Source organism: Rattus norvegicus, chromosome 7 (assembly GCF_036323735.1).
Source record: "Rattus norvegicus strain BN/NHsdMcwi chromosome 7, GRCr8, whole genome shotgun sequence".
In the NCBI taxonomy this organism is placed as follows: Eukaryota; Metazoa; Chordata; class Mammalia; order Rodentia; family Muridae; genus Rattus; species Rattus norvegicus.
This window is the reverse complement of record NC_086025.1, coordinates 124135974-124155323: the sequence shown is the minus strand read 5'-3', so window position 1 is coordinate 124155323 and position 19350 is coordinate 124135974. Positions and strand designations below refer to the sequence as shown.

The window sequence follows — 19350 nt, the reverse complement described above, 5'->3', positions numbered from 1 at the left end:
ACGTTTTATTGTAGTAGATTCCCCAGGTGTTTTAGTTTTTTAGGTGCTTTCCATTGGGTAACGTAGATAAAAGACTATTTGGAGTGCTAGATTAAATTTCCATGTGTTCTAAAGGTTGAGATAGGATTTTCACTAGGTTTAAAACGTGAAGAATATGTAACCTCAGCGTCACTGGTTAAACCAGTGGCTGCCCATTTGGGAATTTCTCTGAATTGTTAAATTGGATCTAAATCAGACTCGCTGAAATATATTATCAATAATCATACCTCAAATACATTATTTTATATGTTATACATTATAATTATAAATAAAACATGATTATTCAGGTGGATCTAATTCAAGTTTAAGTAGTCTCTTAATCTACTTTTCCTTCCTCAACTGTTTAGAGTTAAAATTAGTAAAAAAAAAAAAAAAAAAAAAAAAAAAAGGAAGAAAGAAAGAAGGAAAGAGAAAAGAAAAAGAATGTGCTCACACATCTCAGTGAACTCAGAAAAATCGAGATGCAAGAAATAATTTTAATTAATTATTTTATTTATCTGTATCCAAATGTTGCCCCTCCCAGTTCACCCTCCTAGAGTTTTTCACACACACACCCCCATCACCTCGTCTTCGCCTCTGAGAGGATACTCTTCATCCTCCTTCCAAGTCTCTACAGGATTAGACATATGCTCTCCCACTGAGGCCAGACATTGCAGTCCTCTACTACACATGCGCTGGGAGCCTCGGACCAGCCCGTGTATGTTCTTTGGTTGTTGTCTTAGTCTCTGGGAGCTGCCAGGTAGACCAGTTAGTTGACACTGTTGGTCCTCCTAAGGGGTTGCATCCCCTTCAAGTCCTTCAGGTCCTTCCCCTAACTCTTCCCTGGGGACCCCAACCTCAGTCCAATGCTTGACTGTGAGTATCTGCATCTGTCTTAGTCAGCTGCTGGTACAGCCATGCTAGGCTCCTGTCTGCAAGCACAACATGGCATCAGTAAACCATGTCAGGGTTTGGTGCCCACCCATGCTATGGATCCTAAGTTGGTCTAGTTACTAGGCGGCCTTTCCTAGTCTCTGCTCCATTTTTGTCCCTGCATTTCTTTAAACAGGAACAATTCTGGGTCAAAATTTTTGAAGATGGGTAGGTGGCTCCTGTCCACTGGGGGGGCCCTGTCTTGAGGCAACGCAGACCCAAAAGGACATTCATGGTTTGTACTCACTGATGAGAGGTTATTAGCTGAAGAGTACAGATTACTGTTGCTAGAACCCACAGCCCATAAGAAGTTTGACAAGAAGGGAGGCCCAAGTGTGGACGCTTCAATCCCACTTAGAAGGGGGAAAGAAATATCACGGGAAACGGAGGGAGCGATGGTCCTAGATGGGAGATCGGAGGATGAGGAAAGGGGGACAGGATCAGGTGGGGGGGGTGAGGGGAAGACAGGAGAGAAGCCCAGAGGAGAATGAACGGAAATATGCAGCTGCCAGGGGTGGGGGAACCTCTAGAAAGTCCCAGAGACCTGAAATGTGGAAGGATCCCAGGACTCAATGGGGTGACCTTACCTGAAATGCCCAACAATGGCGAAATGGAATCTAAAGAGACCTCCAGTCTTGTGGTATAATTAAAAAAAGCACACGACCAGTTCTGCAAGTTCCCACTCCTCAAGGATCCACACGCTCTAGCCTTTTCTCTGTCAGCCAGTTCCAAACACTGTCCCCTTGGCGGGTGATTACCAAGCCTGACACACACATCACGTTCCACTAGCATGACCCCACACCACACCAGCCCCAAGCATTCTATAGCCTAGCATGGCTTCCTGTCACGGACCCTGCTCACCCTCCCAACAACCCAGTTAAGTCATGACTCAACAAACTGTAAGCCAACAACAAGATTTATGTGTTAAATGATCAATGTACAATAACAATCCACACAATTACCTTACAACCAATTGATAAGGATATAAACCGCCCACCTACATAAGATAAATATGCCTATAGAAGTCCATCCCTTAAGAAGCATTCATAACAACCTGTATCTATGGAGAGATGCATGGCAAGGATCGTCTGCCTCCTTGGTGCTTCTCCCTTTCTGCTCCTCCCTTCCCTTCTAAAACTGCTCCCGCACCCCTTTCTTCTCATCCAATGACAGGCCTCGTTTTTTCTTTTCTTGTGTCTGCCTTCACTTGCATAAGGACATCAACCTACAATCTAGTAGATGACAAGAAATAATTTTTATAAATCTTTTCTCTGTGACTTCAGCTTCATAGACTTCAAGAATTTCTAAGCAAAAGCACTAAGGAGTAAATCCAGACACTGTTCTCATCCATCCTTTCTGTTTCTACTCCTCTTCTCTGGAATAAGTTTTCAGCCTCACTTAATGCCTAAGTTTCTCTTGTGGTCTAAAACCCTTTCTATACCTATCTATTCAACACAAAAATCGGTTTTACAGATAAAGAAAAGATCTTGCCACAGTCAAAGATGGTCTGAAATTCTCTCCTGAGAGCTGAGATGGTAGTATGTTGCACTACAGGGGGCTAAGTGTTGAATTTTGTTGTTCTCTCAATTACATTGTAATCTTTAAAGGTCCGATCTTTGCTCCCTCCTGCCTCAGCCTAATTTTATTATTACATTTTATCTATCTGTCTATGCGTCTACCTGTGAATCTGTCACTTATCTATCTATGCGTCTATCCTACCCACCTATTATTTATCACATGTATATCATTTGTCTATCCATCATCTATCTGTCCATCCTTTCACCCATATATATTCTCAGTGTGTATGTGTACATGCGTTTGTGCATGTGTGCATATGTGCATATGTGTATATGTGTCCCACCTGACTATAAGAACAATTTGCAAGAAATACACTCTCTCCTTTTACCTTGTGAGTTCTGGGATCAAACTACTGCTGTCAGACTTGCCAGCCGGAAGCTCTACCAGATGAGCCATTTTTTTTTTCTAGCTCACATTTCGTATTACTGACTTTTGTCATTTAGGGTGGGGCACATTTTAGGTTGGTCTATTGGCTTATAATCTCATTCTTCTAACTTCCATTTTTTTTTTCTTAAAGGCAGGCAATCAGAGCAAAATGATTGGTTAGATTTAGGTCCAAGCCTTTTTCATGAGATCATAGCACATATTGTTTATTATCAACAGAACACACCTTAATTATATGTTTCCTTAAGAAACGCAGATAAGTAAAAAGAATTTAAAACTTCCTATCCCATTAGCTGTCAGGAGACAATGTTAACATTTTGAAGAAATTTCTTCCTGGTCTTGCTGCACACAGCTGGCTGTCATCTTAATTGTTCTCATAATTTATAGCTTATATATCCCTTATGCTTATATGTTTCACATGCTATCTATGCCTCTCTTTGTTGTTATATGATGCTTGGCTAGAGTTTACCATCATTATAATAATTATATACTAAGTACATTTTAAGTATCTGATTCAATAAGTTGTTACAATGTAGGGACATTAAGTGACATAATGTTCGCCTCACCCAACATCTCAACCAAGATAGAGAATGTTTCTATTACCTGGAGAAAGGGTCTCAGTTCCCTTTTCACTCATGTTCTACATACACCCACTTCTGCTCTTATTGGTTTATCTTCTTTACTGTCTCATGTAAGCGAAGTCATACACTATATTGTTTTGTGTACAGCTGTGGATTTTAGTGAGAAATGTTAGTTGTCTTAGTAATGTCTTAATATATGTATTACTAATAATAAGCTTACATTGTTAGTCTAAGGATAGAGGGTACATTAAAAAAAAATGAACCAAATTCTACCAACTCTGGATTTTTTCATGCTGAGCTTTGAAATGCTCGCTCCAAGGAGACGCAAGGGCACACTGTAGCTTGACAGTTCGGACCAGCTGTTAGCCCATCTCTGTGAGCTGGCTTGGGTTTCGTCCATAAATACTCAGTAATATGATCAGCAACACAGCCTGCGAGGTGTGCTGCAGTGAGCTGCAAATGTGACCATTTTTCCGTGCCTCTGTGTCAATAAGACAAGCCCTTCAATGAGAACAAGAGACATGCGTAAAGAAAGGATTTTAACCCAATGTTTCACGTATTGAACTAATCAGTAAAATGTATTAGGTATTACCATAACAAGGAGTGAAAATTAAGTGAATTCTGTGAGATCAAGGACAAGCAAATAGTAAACTCATTTTGCAAATGAATCAAATAAATTAGAAAGTTAAAGCCAGTGAAGGAAAAGAGTAATGTTGAGTAACTGCCTCTTCCCTTGCTCTCGGGGGTCAGTGCAGTTATGACAGTGAGATTATAACACAGAAGCTTTGATAGGAAAAATCTGAGCTGGCGACAGCAGAGAACTCCGGTCAGAAATTATAGGAAGCGTTACAGTAGAATGTGCTCTGTGAGATCCTTACAATTCTAACATTTAAAGAATGACCAGGAAAATCCTTTCTTGAGGGGTTAGGTTTCTTCCTTCACATATCCTACACTATTTGTGATTCGTCGAGAGGGAGAAAAAGGACCAAAGGTCTAGGAGATGATGTTATTTAACACTGTAAGTGTTAGTTTTACAAGTGCCCAATCCCAGCTGTGTTGTTTGGTATATTTACACACACACACACACACACACACACACACACACACACACACACCCACAGCCTAGCCCTGCCAAGGAAACAAAAGCGTATGACTCAGCTTACATTCCTTACAAGTTGCTATGACAACAGAAAATAAAATATACATTTTTTTTTCAAAAATCTTCTTTCGCTCAAAGCGCTCTAAAAAGGAAGGCACAAAGTTCGATGAACGGCAAGGAGAAGAGCTTTATGCAAAGAGAAGGATTTATTACATCTTTCTCTTGCATACTTTTCTTCGCCTTCTCTGTTCAAATCAAGTCACAATCAATAATTATCACGCAGAAAAGCAATATTCGATACAGAATAACCAACCCCCAGAGCTAGTTCTTCACCATTGTCTTCGGGGAAGTGCATGGGGTGACAGAGATGTCGTTAGCTCTTGTATCTGTCAGCCTTCAGCTCTGTCTCCAGAACAGGTAACGGGATCCCATTAATAAACAAACGCATGTTAGGAAAAAGAACTTAGGAGGCTAAGAAATCATTTATGTAAAATGAGAGCTTTCTATTAATTTGTTTTTGGAGGCCATGAATTTGAAAATAGCACAAGGTGGGGTACACGAGAGGGTGTGGGAAGGGGAAATTATATGATATAATTATATTAGAATCTCAAAAAAATCAAACTATAGAAATAAAATTAATTTCATGGTGAAAACTGCCTTGGAATACTTGGAAACTAATCTTCAAAACTAAAATGAAAACATCCAATGACGGTGTTCACATCGACTTTAGACTTGTCGACTAAGCTAGGCTGGGTTGCTGGCCAAGCGGAGTAAGAAAACAGCTGCTTTTTGCTTTACCAATTACCAACCTGAGTATTGCCACATTTTTCTCAGCCCCTCCAAAGTTGTCAGGGTACAACGGTTGTCCGAAGAAAGACACAGTTCCAGGGCAGGTTCACTCAGTTATTTCCCTCTTCTTTTCAGACCGAAGTACGCATTGCTGGACGAGTGCACCAGTGCTGTGAGCATTGACGTGGAAGGAAAGATATTTCAGGCTGCTATCGGGGCTGGCATTTCCTTACTGTCTATAACGCACAGGCCTTCTCTGTGGTAGGTGCCCACGGCAGCCTCCTCTGGGAGGGACGTGTTGTCTCTTCTTCTTCTTAAAAGATAACGTTGCTAAACTTTTCTGTGTAGAATATAAAACATTTCATTTGTTTTCTACCTGTATTTCTCTGATGTTCCTCCTAATATTTTAACTCCCTCTGGCCTAAGGTAGCCTTAATGCGTTATGTGGAAACGAACATCACCTTCTAGTCATTTTGAAAAGCTATGAGAGAATCCGATGGTTGATCCGTACTAAAAACTATTTATCATAACACTAGAATGTACTGTGAAAGATTATAGAGTGGGTTATGGTTAGGGTATGATTACAAAATTCTTTTAATATTTACTTTAAAATGCAGTGGTGGGGGTGAATGTTAAAATTCTATAACTTAGTATTTCTAAAATTATCAAGTTAAAGGAATCATAGGAAATAAAAAATAATAAAATAATAATAATAATAATAATAATAATAAAGTTTATTTTTTGTTGTTTGTTTTAAGAAAATAAAAAAGAACCTGGTAGGAGCAGGCATTAAATCTCTCATAACCATTTATACGATGGTGACGAATCAGTGGAGATGGCAGACATCATAAACAGTGCCATCCATCTTCTTAAAGGGGAACGACCCACTCAGCAAGTACCTTTAACCCACTGAGCCATCTCACTGTTCCTGGCTTCCATAGTTTAGTGATAGGGTTAGGGGGCTTTTGTTTTGTTTTTTTATTTTGTATTCTTCAGCTTGCTATATAAATACTATATATATATATATATATATATATATGTATATATATGTATGTCAGTATTTTCCAGTGTATATTTTTATTATTGTATATGTTTTTTCATACAATATATTCTGACCAGGGTTCCCCTCTACCCAACTCCTGCCACATTCTCATTTCCCTACCCACCCAATTCACATCCTCCCTCTCTCTCTCTCTCTCTCTCTCTCCTCTTCTCCTCCTCCCTCCCTCCCTCCCTCTCTCTCTTTCTCTTCTCTTCTCTTCTCTCCTCCTCCTCCTCTCCCTCCTCCTCCTTCCTCTCTCTCTCTTCCTTCTCTTCTCTTCTCTTCTCTTCTCTTCTCTCCTCCTCTTCCTCTTCCTCCTCTCTCTCTCTCTCTCTCTCTCTCTCTCTCTCTCTCTCTCTCTCTCATTAGAAAAACCAACAGGCATAGCAATAACAACAGGCAAGCAAACAAACAGGAAAAAGAACCAAAGAAAAAAACTACATACAAAAGTAAACACACACTTTTGCTCATACAATAATCCCATACAATCACAACATCAGAAGCAATAATACATAAGACCTGTAAGGTTTAAAAAGAACTACCCAGACAAAGCATTATGGGACACAAAAACCTCCAGAAATGCCATTGAGTCTGGTTTGTGTTGGCCATCTGTTGCTGCCCACAGGGCCTGCCCTAAAGTGTGGTTTATATCAGCGGTGGTGAGGTGAGGTTCGAGAAAAATATTTTTTATTTGCCAGTGGTTCTTGATTGGATCTAGCTTCTTGGTGAGGGATGGTGGTTTGTGTCTACTCCCCCCTCAGCACCGGAACCCTACCATGGCTTACCCCTCCCGTGCAGGCCCTGTGCATGCTACCACAGTCTCTGAGTTCAGTGTGCATCAGTTCTGCAGTATCTACAAGGCCTCGTTTCCTAGGAGCTCTCCTTCCCCTCTGGCTCCTTAGTTCTTTCACCATTCTTCTCTACAAGGCTGCTCTGGCCCTGACGGGGAGGCATTTGATGGAGACATCCCATATAGGATTACGGGTTCCGAGGGCTCATACTCTCCACGTATTGTCTAGCTGCGGGTCTCCGCATTTGTTCCCGTCGACTGCAGGAGGAAGCTTCTCTGATTCTGGCCGAGCACAGTGCTGATTTACGAATACAACAGAACACGATAGGAGTCGCTTTATTGCTAGTTCCTTTAGCAGAACAGCAGCATTCGATTTAACTTTAGGTCATGGCCTACCTGGTGTTAGGTTCTTGGACAACCAAACCGTGCTGGTACGGGTTCCGTATCGTGGTGTGGACCTTAAATTCAACCAGGTAATAGTTGATTATTTTGTGCTACTATGGCAGCGGCAGGCAGGTGACCGTTGTGTGGCGTTTATAGTGGTGCACGTTTCATTGCTGGGTTGGTATTTACCTGCCTCCTCTGGTGATGTGCAGGGTACTTTCCAGTTCCGTGACATGAACTCTAGTCAGTAGCGATGAACCCTCCAGGTAGGCACTCGCCAGACATCTCCATGGGTAATGAGTTAGGCAGGTGTTGTCCTCAGCAACAGGGCTTCACAATCAGTTTGTGGCAAGCAACTAACAGGCTTACCCGGGGTTGTTTGGGGGTTTTCACGGGGCCCCTTTGTACAACAACTCAATTATAGGTATCCCGTCCCTGGTGCTGGAGGTTTCATTTGGTGACAAGTGACATCAATACGGAGGCTTTGTCTCCAACATTACGTGGTGATTCCATTCAAATTTCCTTTTCTATATGTGTATATATTTTAGGAAATGTCTAGTGATAGCTTCCGATAGCCCTCAAATGTCCCTTAGTCTTACCTGTCTCTCCGCGTCTTCCCTGCTTTATCTTCCTCTCCCCCCAACCCCCCATTAGCCCTCTCATTCCAGCCCTTTCATCTACCCATAACTATCTATTCTATTTCCCCTTCTTTGGGAGTTCTTTTCCTCCCTGACTGACCCACCGCTCTATACCTAACCTCTGTGGTTATAAGGATGGTGGCCTGTTTATTGAAGGCTAAGCAGCTCACCTCCGCATAGAGGGTAGAAGCTGATTGAGAAAGCTGACTGTTCATAATAAATAACAACTACTTGAAGATGAAAGACTGAAGACGGAAAATGTGGATAATCATGAGCCAGTCGATCTAAGTGACCCTGGACAGTGGCTCACGACTGGATCAACTCTGCCAGCCACGGTCTATCCAACCATCCCATAATCCTCTGCTGGTGGCCTGGGCTTCCCGTAAGACAAGGATGGATTCCCTCCCATCTTTCAGTTCTGTTCCTCTACGCAGCTCCTAGGTAGCTGAACCATGAGAGAAGAGATCTATGTGGCAGTAGGGGCTGTTTCTAAAAGACTCCTGCGGGCAGTCTTGTAAAAATGATTCTACATTATTATTACCGAGAAAGTTGCACTGAAGTAGAATCCGTCCCAGAGGGCGGTGTTACGTAGAGCTGGTGGTTGCTTTACTTCCCTTTGTTTTTCTTGGTGTGGTCTTTTTTCCTCAATTCCCTGTCCTTACTTCTGTTCTAACTACACTTCATTATTTATTCAGAACACATATTTATTCAGAAGATAATTATGGGGGTAAATTAAAACAAGAATGGTCTTGCTGGGGCTGGAGAGATGGCTTAATGGTTAAGAGCACTGACTGCTCTTCCAGAGGTCATGAGTTCAAATCCCAGCAACCACATGGTGGCTCACAACCATCTGTAAAGAGATCTGATGCCCTCTTCTGATGTGTCTGAAGACAGCTATAGTGTGCTTATATATAAATAAAGTAATTCTCTTTTTAAAAAAATAGTCTTCCTTTGTAAATTATATGTACTCAAAATATTAAGCAAATTCAGGAACATCAAGAATTTCTTAAAGATGAGAGACTTTAGACTTTAGCAATTCCACTGTTCACCTGAGGTAACATTAGAACTCAGATGTCAATTAGCCACATTTACTAAAATTTGCCTTTGAGCATCAGCTAGAACGTTCTATAGCTAAAATGACTTTTAAGATTATGACGAATAACACTTTGTTTTAATTACACAGGAAATACCACACCCACCTATTGCAATTCGATGGCGAAGGAGGTTGGCGCTTTGAACAGTTGGACACTGCTATCCGCTTAACGTTAAGCGAGGAGAAACAGAAGTTGGAGTCGCAGCTCGCTGGAATTCCCAAAATGCAGCAGAGACTCAATGAACTGTGCAAAATTTTGGGGGAAGACTCGGTGCTGAAAACGATCCAAACTGCAGAGGACACATCCTAACTGACCTTGACATGTTTTAAGTTAACTTCTAGGTGATGCCTCAGAGACTCTTTCTTTACTGCATGCAGTATGTTAAGCTAAGTGAAGAGAAAGCAAGCCAGCAAAAAAAAAAAAAGTATTTTGTATGATTTCAGCATCGAGGAAATATGATAACTTTTTCCAATGAAAAAAAAAGCGAACGAATTAGTTGCAGTTAGTCATGACTCAGGTTAGTGCCCCGTGAGAGGCTAGCTCACCTGTAAAGTGGGTTTCTAGATTAGGAGAGTGTGTGTGGTTCTTCCTAGGAGAGAATGCCCCAAAACAAGACAGCAGGGGCACCAGCTGGGCCGATGTCAGGAATTAGACCTTTGAGGGCTCTTTCAACCCAGGTAACGGGGACAATAGGTGCAACACCTGGAATCTATAGTCAGCATTGCTAGGGGCCAACTCAAACTGTGTACAAAGTAGCAGGCTGTTTGATACATAGTTTCAGTCTGAAAAGGGTGTATCCGAATGACAGTGGTTGAAAACAAGCACGGCTAGACAAGTATAAAGTACTGTATTAAATTTTTTCATACCTTGAGCATCTTAATACAGATACAGAAATTAACATTAATAAAAATTGTGTGTATGTGTTTAAAAAAAAAACCCTTTTATGTTTTAAAAAGAGAATTGCCCATACAGAAGAGGACGGTCTGAACGATACTTGTTCTGGCTACCGCTTGACTCTGCAGTCCTATTTAGTACGGTTTCTGTCCAGAAATACTGTCTGTCTGGTGCCCAAAATGGCATTTTAGAAACTTGATTGCTGCCCTAAATATGGATCCTGGAAATCACAGTTATGTTCCTACATTCATTTTACCTTACTCCATCTTTTAAGACATACAAGTTTTTGTTCCTTTTTCTTCTGAAACGCGCGCGCGCGCACACACACACACACACACACACACACACACACAGATTTACTTTAATCACATGATTTATTTTGGAAGAGCTGTAGCGATCATGAAGGTCTCCCTCCCCCACACACCAGACCCAGTGCTGTCATCACTAATGGCCCTTAAATTTAACTGGGATATAATGTCGGTTTTAAAACGATGTGGACCAGGCAGATGGCCAGAAATGGTTGTAGGCAAAGCAGGGCATAAGGGAAAAAAATTAAAGCAGATAAATAAATATTATTCAGGCATAGAAGAGTGACAGTTGCTTCTCTTGTAGGGGACCTGAGTTCCATTGCCAACATCCACATGGTGGCTCAAACGTGTGTCTAATTCCAGCTCCAGGGGATCTGACATACATGTAGACTCCAGGGATCCTGCATACATGTAGTCCTCATACACACATACATGCAGACAAAACATTCATAGCATTAAAAATCAATAAATCTGAAAGATAGTAAGGATATTGAAAGCTGGCAATGTTGATGTTACCATCACTTAATTACTGTTTGTGAGAAGTGAAAATTGAGTGAGAAATGCAATGGGCGTTGGTCAACGCAGCTCGGCTGTGCACACCCACCTGATGCCGAAGTGTCTGCAGTGCCAGCGCTCAGGAGGGCAGTACATTGCACTTCCGGTAAGCTTCACGCTGCTGAAGATGACAGAGACCCTCACATCATATGAAATACAGTGCATCTGGAGTACAAAACCACGACTAATGCTTTAATCTCATCCTCTCTCAGACATGACGAGGTATGTGAAAACCCGAGATGAACAGTTTTAGGGGCTTAAGGTTTTGTTTCTGTATTCAGACAGCGCTTTAGCAGACACTAACTCTCGATAACAGACGGTTTGGAAGACAGACCCCCTAGAAGTCATTCACAATGATGGTCGTGAGAAATTGCAGCATTTCCACATTTTCAATTCCGCAAAAATCTACACAATTTGAATTACCAATCACTGTGACCACCTTACACAAAACAATACAAGGTCATAATCAGTACCTTTGTATTTGTCTGTTACTGCTACTTCTTACTAATAATGTGGGACACTAATGAAATATTTGGTTTAGCAAAAGTATAAAACCAGAAATTGACACTGAATTAAAAAAAAAAAAAACACAATTCACTAATCTCTTAACAACCGTGCTAGCAGTTACCCAGGTTATAGTGCTAAAGGAGAATCATTTGAAGCAAGGGTCTTATATTAGCTCTGACAAGCACAAGAGGAAAATTGAAAGTTCACATTTGAAATTATACCATTTCAGACTTAAAATAAACCATGTAAGACCTGATATCCTACATTTTCAAGCTTTGCGAAAGATGCCAACATCAATGCTACATTCGGAACTAGACCTTATTTAGTAGATGTTACCAGCGAGCTGGATCGAAATAAATAAGACTCGTTACACAGTGGATGGGGGTTCAACGATGTTTGGAATTCGGTACTAAAACTCTAGTCACGAAATTTAAACGTTAAGGTTTCAGAACTAACTGTTTCCCAGTAGCCTTTTGGTAACTACTGATTTAATGCTGGATATCTTTTTTTTTTTTCTTTTTTTTTTTTCCAGAGCTGGGGACCGAACCCAGGGCCTTGCGCTTCCTAGGCAAGCGCTCTACCACTGAGTTAAATCCCCAACCCCACTACTGATTTTCTGAACTGCCTCTTCTGAGCCAGAGTACCCTCCTTCTTAGAGGGAGAACCCGATGTGGATCTGTGTTGTGTATAATCTGACTCTTTCCAAAGTGCTCCCACGGGAGACCAGAGCTGATACTCTGACAGGCATACTTGTGAAAACACAAAGACCACTGAGACCTCTTCTTTGACTAGGACAAAGAATAATAAGGAAGACGAAGGATAGCTTCATCTGTCAAACTACTTTTTTTTTCCTTAGAAAAGGCATAAATGTATGGAGTTCGATTATTTCGGGGAATAACTCAAAACCTGCATTGTGACATCCGATCTCTGGAGCATGCTATGGTATGCCAAGCACCCAAGCACACTGTGTTCACTCTTACAGACGAGATAATTGCTAAAATCCTCTTGAGTCACAAGGTCGGTGATCGTACTTGAAAACCAGCCCAGTTCACCCTATGTTTACACGGGAAGAGTTTTCCTTTGATAGCAATTTGACTTTTGACCCAAATTTTGGCGTGTCAATAAAGGTATAAACAAATGTGTTGGTTTTTTTTTTTCAATCTGGGGCACTAATCCCAAGTAGAAGTATGTATTTGCGGAAGGTGAAGTTTAATCTCCTTTTCTTGGACTAGGTTTTTGACTGTGTAGCCTAAAGGACGTGTTACACATTGGAACCCTGAGGAAGCTACGTGCTTTAAGTTGTGATGAATGTGGTAACAGATATTAAATTATTTGTGTAAAGAGATGCCTCCGATATAATTACTCTGAGCAAAGTGTCCCTGATTGAGTGTGGAATTGCTTCCCCACGCCCGGCACATCACGGAGCCGCCACTCCATGAACAGCAGCTGAGAGTCTGCCTGTGAACTTTAAATATTGCCACATGAAAGTTTGCAGATGGATCTGTGTTTTTAAAACAAAACAAAAAAAAACAAAAACAAAAAAAAACAAAAACAAAAACAAAAATACACATATCCCCTTCACTTCTGGTGAGTTTTCTTATTGCCTGGTGCAAAGGGATCTCACCCTTTAATGCAAAAACTTCAGGAGCACTTGTCCTCCAGTCAGCTTGAGCTGTGTGGATGAAGGTGAACAGGAATTTTTCCGTGGTGAGCATCACTGTGACGGTGGGGGAGAATAGCGCCGTGGGTACCTGATGGTCCTCTCTGCCGTCCACGCACCAGGACTTGAGGATCTTAGGTCTGAATGTTTGGTTCTAGTTGGTGGTCAGTATTGGAAGGATTAGGGGGTGTGGCCTCATTCGAGGAGCTGTCTCACTGGGGGCGGGTTTAAAGGTTCAAAAATCCCACACACCAGGCCTAGTCTCATCAGATAAGATGTTTAAGTTCTTAGTCACTGCTCTAGCCCCTGCTTTCCTGTCTGCCTGTTGTCATGCTTCCCTCTGTGATGATTATAAACTTGTCTCTGAAACTGTAAGCATTCCTCTAATTAAAAACATCCTTTTATTAGTTACCTTGGTCCTGGTGTCTTCTCACAGCAATAGAAAAGTAGTGATGGCAAGATTCATGACAAATTCTTTAATCACCCTGAAAAGAAAAATTTCCTCGGTTTTCAGAGGAGGTACAAGTCACGTCAGTGATGTAAAGAGCCTGATTTCTATTCGATGAGTAGCTGTTGGGTTTGTGACTACATATACCTGAGTTATACCTTGTGCGATGGTGCCTCACACATAGTCCATCATTTAAACAGAGGCAGGAGGATCACCATAAGTCTGAGGACATCCTGGGCTACACGGTAGGTCCCTGGCTATCCAGGGCTACAGGATAAGATCCTATCTCAAAGGCAGAACAAAACAAAACTGCATAACCTTTCCCAAATAGTTGTTTAAATAACAATTTTTCCATTAATCATTATGCCCGTTGCTGTACTGAACTCTAAGAATGAACGTGACCTCTTTTCCAGGCTTAAAGCCCACTGAACCTGAGAAATGGAGATTATTAACGAGACGGAAAGTCAGTAACTGCACCTTGTTTACTAAGTAGACGTGAAGCACTGCCCGTACATACATCGATTCGTTAAATTGCACAAAGTAAGCTCTAACAATGGAGAGAGAGGTTGAGGAGTTCATGCCGCTTAAAGTGGCATCCGAGCTGCTTTGACTCTAGTTTGATACCAGCAGCGTGTGAGTGCAGCTCTGTGTCTCCATTCAGTTGTGTTAGGGCCGTGGGAAATTTGTGTAACATATTATAACTTTAATATTTTTATTCTCCATTAAGAATGTGGTTGTATCGAAGGGGGATGGCATGAGGTGACTTTTAAATGTTCTGAGGAATTCATCCCCCATCCAGTTATAACGTATAGACTGGAGATGACTGAACCCGGCTGCTGATCTGGAAGACTCAGTCCAATTCCTAATATTCCTGCGGCAACTCCCAATGGCCCGAAACTCCAGTTCTGAGGATCCGATGTCCTCTCTCCTCACCTCCAAGGACATGAGCGGTGAATAGACTTAACGTGAAGGCTAAGTATCCATCCGCATAAAAAATAAAATAAAATAAAAATGTTTATTGACACTTTCAAGTTACCAGCTACCGTGCTACTGATTCAGACAGACAAGACACTGTCTCGACACTGTGTTTGAAACACTTTGGTAGACATACTGAACAGCTGTCAACCCTCTTGATGCTATAAATGCAGATAAACAGCCTATGTGTTTTGTAGTAATCTGTACGTCCTGCTTACACCGCTCTGTTCTAACTAGTAAGCAATAAATATATTCTCAAAGCAAGTTCTCTTGATTATGCTGAGAATCGTATGACCTACTTTGCCAGTAGGACCTCTAATGCGTTTAGTATGTTGTCTCTAAAATCTATGAAATTATTTTAAGTTCAGAACATCTATAACGAACCAATTTTGTAGATCCAGGAGTATGTGTTCTATATCAACACAAACTGTAAGCTAGAGTGTGAAAACTCTAAAAGGCAAAAGCAGTCATTACAAAAGCAAATAGAGACTGGGGATTTAGCTCAGTGGTAGAGCGCTTACCTAGGAAGCGCAAGGCCCTGGGTTTGGTCCCCAGCTCCGAAAAAAAAAAAAAGAACCAAAAAAAAAAAAAAAAAAAAAGCAAATAGATAAGCCTGCTGTCATAGGCTGCAATCCCAGCACTGAGGGGTACAGGCAAAGGATCACTGAAAATTAGAGGCTGCTTGGGCTACATCATGAGTTTTAGTCAGTGTTTTCTAGCCTGACTCTGTCTCTAGCACAACAACAACAAAAAAATGAAACAAAAAACTTCCAAAGTTAAACACACTTAAAATTACTTGAAAATCTCAGTAATTAATACAATTCATAAGATATATGGTGGTTTGAATAAGAATGCCCCATAGATTCATATATTTGAAAGCTTAGTCATCAGGGAGTGGCACTACTTGAGAAGGATTAGGAGGTGTGGCCTCGTTAGAGGAGGTGTGTCACTTCCTTGAAACTTTGGGGTTTCAAAGGCCCAAGCCAGTCAGCGGATAAGATGACTCAGCGGATAAGAGCTCTTCCTGCTCTTCCAGAGGTCCTGAGTTCAATCCCCAGCAAACACATGGTGGCTCACAACCATCTGTAATGGGATCTGGTGTATCTGAAGACAGCTACGTGGACTTGTTTACAAAAGCCCAAGCCAGTCCCAGTGTCTCTCTCTTCCTGCTGTCTGTAGATCCAGAATGTAGGACTCTGAGTTATCATATCTGCCTATGAGCCACCATGCTTCCCCACCAGGAGGATAATGTACCAGGCCTATGAGCCACCATGCTTCCCCACCAGGAGGATAATGTACCAGACCCCTGGAACTGTAAGTAAGCCCCAATTAAATGCTTCCTTTTATAAGAGAGTTACTGTAGTCATGGCAATAGAACACTGACTAAGACAAGGTGATTAAGTGTTTGTCAGTGATTTCATATCAAATAATAGGTCACATCCCAATGAAAACAAAAAAACAAAAAACAAAAAAAAAACTGCTAAATACTAAATATTTTTCTGGCTCAACTCTATAAGAATCCTTGGCTTAATCCATGTAAAACAGGGATAGTGATATATGTCAAATATAGTTCCTTTTTGTAAAAGTAAACAATATTATAGAGCTATCTTAAGGCTCCCAATAGAGAGGGCTAAAAGAAGTCCTATAGGAGGCATTTTACTGGGAAGCTGTTTCAGTGAGGTGCTTTCTGGCGTACAAACGCCCATACCTTCAGAGTGACAGAAAGTGGTGACGGTTTCTATGTTGAGACCGCCTTATACTCCTCCCTATGGAATATGTTTCTAAGGTCTACGTGGAAGGGGTTTAACCAAGGCTTATGTAAATTCAACCACTGGTATTTTCCTGGAGCCTATGGACACCTGTGCATGCCTGCATATACATGCATGATCGGTTTCATACATACCAATGTAAGATTTGAGGACTTAAGTAAATGAATTCTTTTTGTACTATGGTTAAAAAAAACCCAACATTTATCACCTTTAGCTGTGTGTGTGTGTGTGTGTGTGTGTGTGTGTGTGTGTGTGTGTGTGTGTGTGTTAAATGTATTCACATCACCGAAAACAGATCGGTAGACCTTGTTAATCTAGCAATTCTAAGACTCTTGAACCATTAAACAACTTCCATTTCTATTCCAACATGACTCCTATTCTAGTTAGGTTTCTATTGTCATGATAAAACACTAACCAAAACCAACTAGGGGGAAGGAAGGGATTTTTTTTCCTTCCAGGTTATAGTCCATTACTGATGGAAAGCTAAGGCAGGAGATGAAGCAGAGACCATGGAGGAATGCTGTCCACTTGCTTGCTCCCTCTGGCTTACTCAGCTAGGCTTACTCAGCTACTTTTCTTCCACAGTTCAGGACACTCCTTATAGCGGTCTGGGACCCTCTACACCAACCAGCAACCAAGAAAACACTCCACAGACATGCTCATGGGTCATTCTGATGGAGGCCACTGCTCAGGTGAACGTCCCTCTTCCCAGGTGACTACAATTCATATCAGATTCACAAAAGCTGACCAGCACAATCACCATTTCCTTTGCGTCTCTGTGACTTTGACCACACTCAAAGGGATATACACTATTTGTTACTTCTCACTTAGCGTGTTTCACTCAGTGTGGAGGTCTCAAGCATCACTCAGAGTGCAGCACATTACAGGATCCATCCCTTCTTATGGATCAGTGAGGACTTGACAACGTATTTTGCTTGTGAGTTGCTTCTCCCCTTTGGCTCCTGTGAAGTGCTGGTGTGCCTTCAGATTCATGCCCAACGTGGTACTGCAGAATTTAGCGTCCCCATGAGGAATGCACAGGGCTTCCAATCCCACCCCCACCGTTTTTCCAGCACTGGCTGTTTCTGGCTTTTTGTTAATAGCCATTCTAAGACACATGGATGCTTAACATTGGGGTACACTATTTCCCATTTGTATAAAATCTTTGGAGAAGTGTCTTTTCGAGCCTCTGCTTAAAGAACTGTTTTAGAAAATTAGAATGTGTTTCATGGTATTCAAGGTCCATGTTGCTTGGACCTCAATCTATCTTCTGTAGATAAACTCATTATTCCTCTTCTAGTCCTCTGTTTCTAGCTTCCTTAGTCAGGCATGCTTGGTGTTATTTTCTCTCGGATTATTCATTTATTTTATTTACTTTTACTTGTTCTTCACCCAAAAATGTTCTTCTCTCCAAATTTTCATCTTTCGAAATCGTATTTTACTTTAAAGAAATCTAAAATTCTTTTTATATGCTTTTTTTGTCCTGCTTACAGAAGGCTTTCATTCGTTTACCAATACATGTTTACTAATAAACAATTCATTTAAGCATTCGCTTTTCACATCCAAAATGGTCTGTCAAACAATGCCTTGTCAACAAATCATCCAGTTTTATTTTTTATGTACTGTATTATTTTCATTAATCTTTTGCATTCTTTATGTCTAACACCCCTTTCTCTCATTCTATTAGTTCTTTGAGAACTTCATTCAATGTATTCTAATCATCTCCACCGCTCCCCCAGGTCTCCTTCATTCATCCCTTCTTCCCACCCCCTTCTTACCTCCCAACTTTCTGGCCTCTTGTCTTTTAACAATCACTTACAGTTTGTACTGTCCACTTGCTCTTGGGTGTATGGTCTATGGAGTGTGGTCAACCTTCTAGGGACCACACCTTTAAGAAGATGGACTTTCCTTCTCCCAACAACTATGCATTTCCAATATCTCCTTAGCTAGGGATGAGACTTTATACCCACCTACCCTCTCCACGTTGTTTGTTCCGGCTTGAGTTTGCCAAAGGCTTATGCATGTTTTCACAGCTTCTGTGAATTCTATGTGCGCCTACCTTACTTTATCCAGGAAAAACTAGTCATGCACTATCCTGTGCTCTTGCCTTCTTGATGAGATCACTGGTTACGTGAGATTATCCCCACCTTTACAGTGGCGTGTTATTCTAAGGAACGTTTGTGTGAATAGACGGAACATATATATATATATATATATATATATATATATATGTATATATATATATATATATATATATATGGTTAATCTTATGTGGACATCCTAAATTCCCAAGCAGCTCACAGGCCCCTGGCTCTGCTCACCACCATTAGCAGGTTTGACCTGTACCATTTGGAAGTCTGTGGAACCTCAGTGACCAGCGCTCCAAAAAGAGGTAACTCATTTGCTTCTGCCTACCAACATCCTCTTCTTAGATGATACACAAACGATTATTACCACCTGCACTGTTCATCACACATAGAGAAACACATACCCGGAGGGAGACCCTTAAAAACTGTTTGTTCAATAGGGTAGGAAAAGATGATTGAATTGAAGTGTGGCACTAAAGCATCCAAGAAAAAAATAAACACAAAAAGGAAGGTGAGGATGAATATTATCCCAGGTGAGGGGAAGAGTTCACCCTCCCCACCACCACATCCTATGTGCTAAACTCCAGTAACTAAAACTGCAATGTTCACTCTTTCTTTTTGTCAGCAGAAAGCTGGAGCTCTTGGTGTTTCATTCTGTTTGCTTCCACTCTTTTTCTCCTCTTCCCTACACTAAGAATCCGTCCACTGCGTTTGATACTTTTTTATCCAATTGGATGCTCTCATAAAAGTACTGAAAATGTTTTTTCTCACTTAAGCAGCACATATACTAAAATTGCAAAAAATGCAATAAAACATT

At 41.1% G+C, this 19350-nt stretch overlaps 1 protein-coding gene across 1 annotated transcript in view; it reads left to right on the top strand.

The window, feature by feature from the left end:
* The window catches only part of Abcd2 (ATP binding cassette subfamily D member 2), a 48606-nt gene extending 35879 nt beyond the window's left edge, over nucleotides 1-12727 (top strand). Inside the window, exons 9-10 of the mRNA NM_033352.2 lie at nucleotides 5518-5643; nucleotides 9420-12727. Of these exons, the coding sequence (NP_203503.2) occupies nucleotides 5518-5643; nucleotides 9420-9639 (346 nt within the window). The 3' untranslated portion in view covers nucleotides 9640-12727. The remainder of the gene's footprint in view (nucleotides 1-5517; nucleotides 5644-9419) is intronic.
* The last annotated feature ends 6623 nt before the right edge of the window (nucleotides 12728-19350 follow it).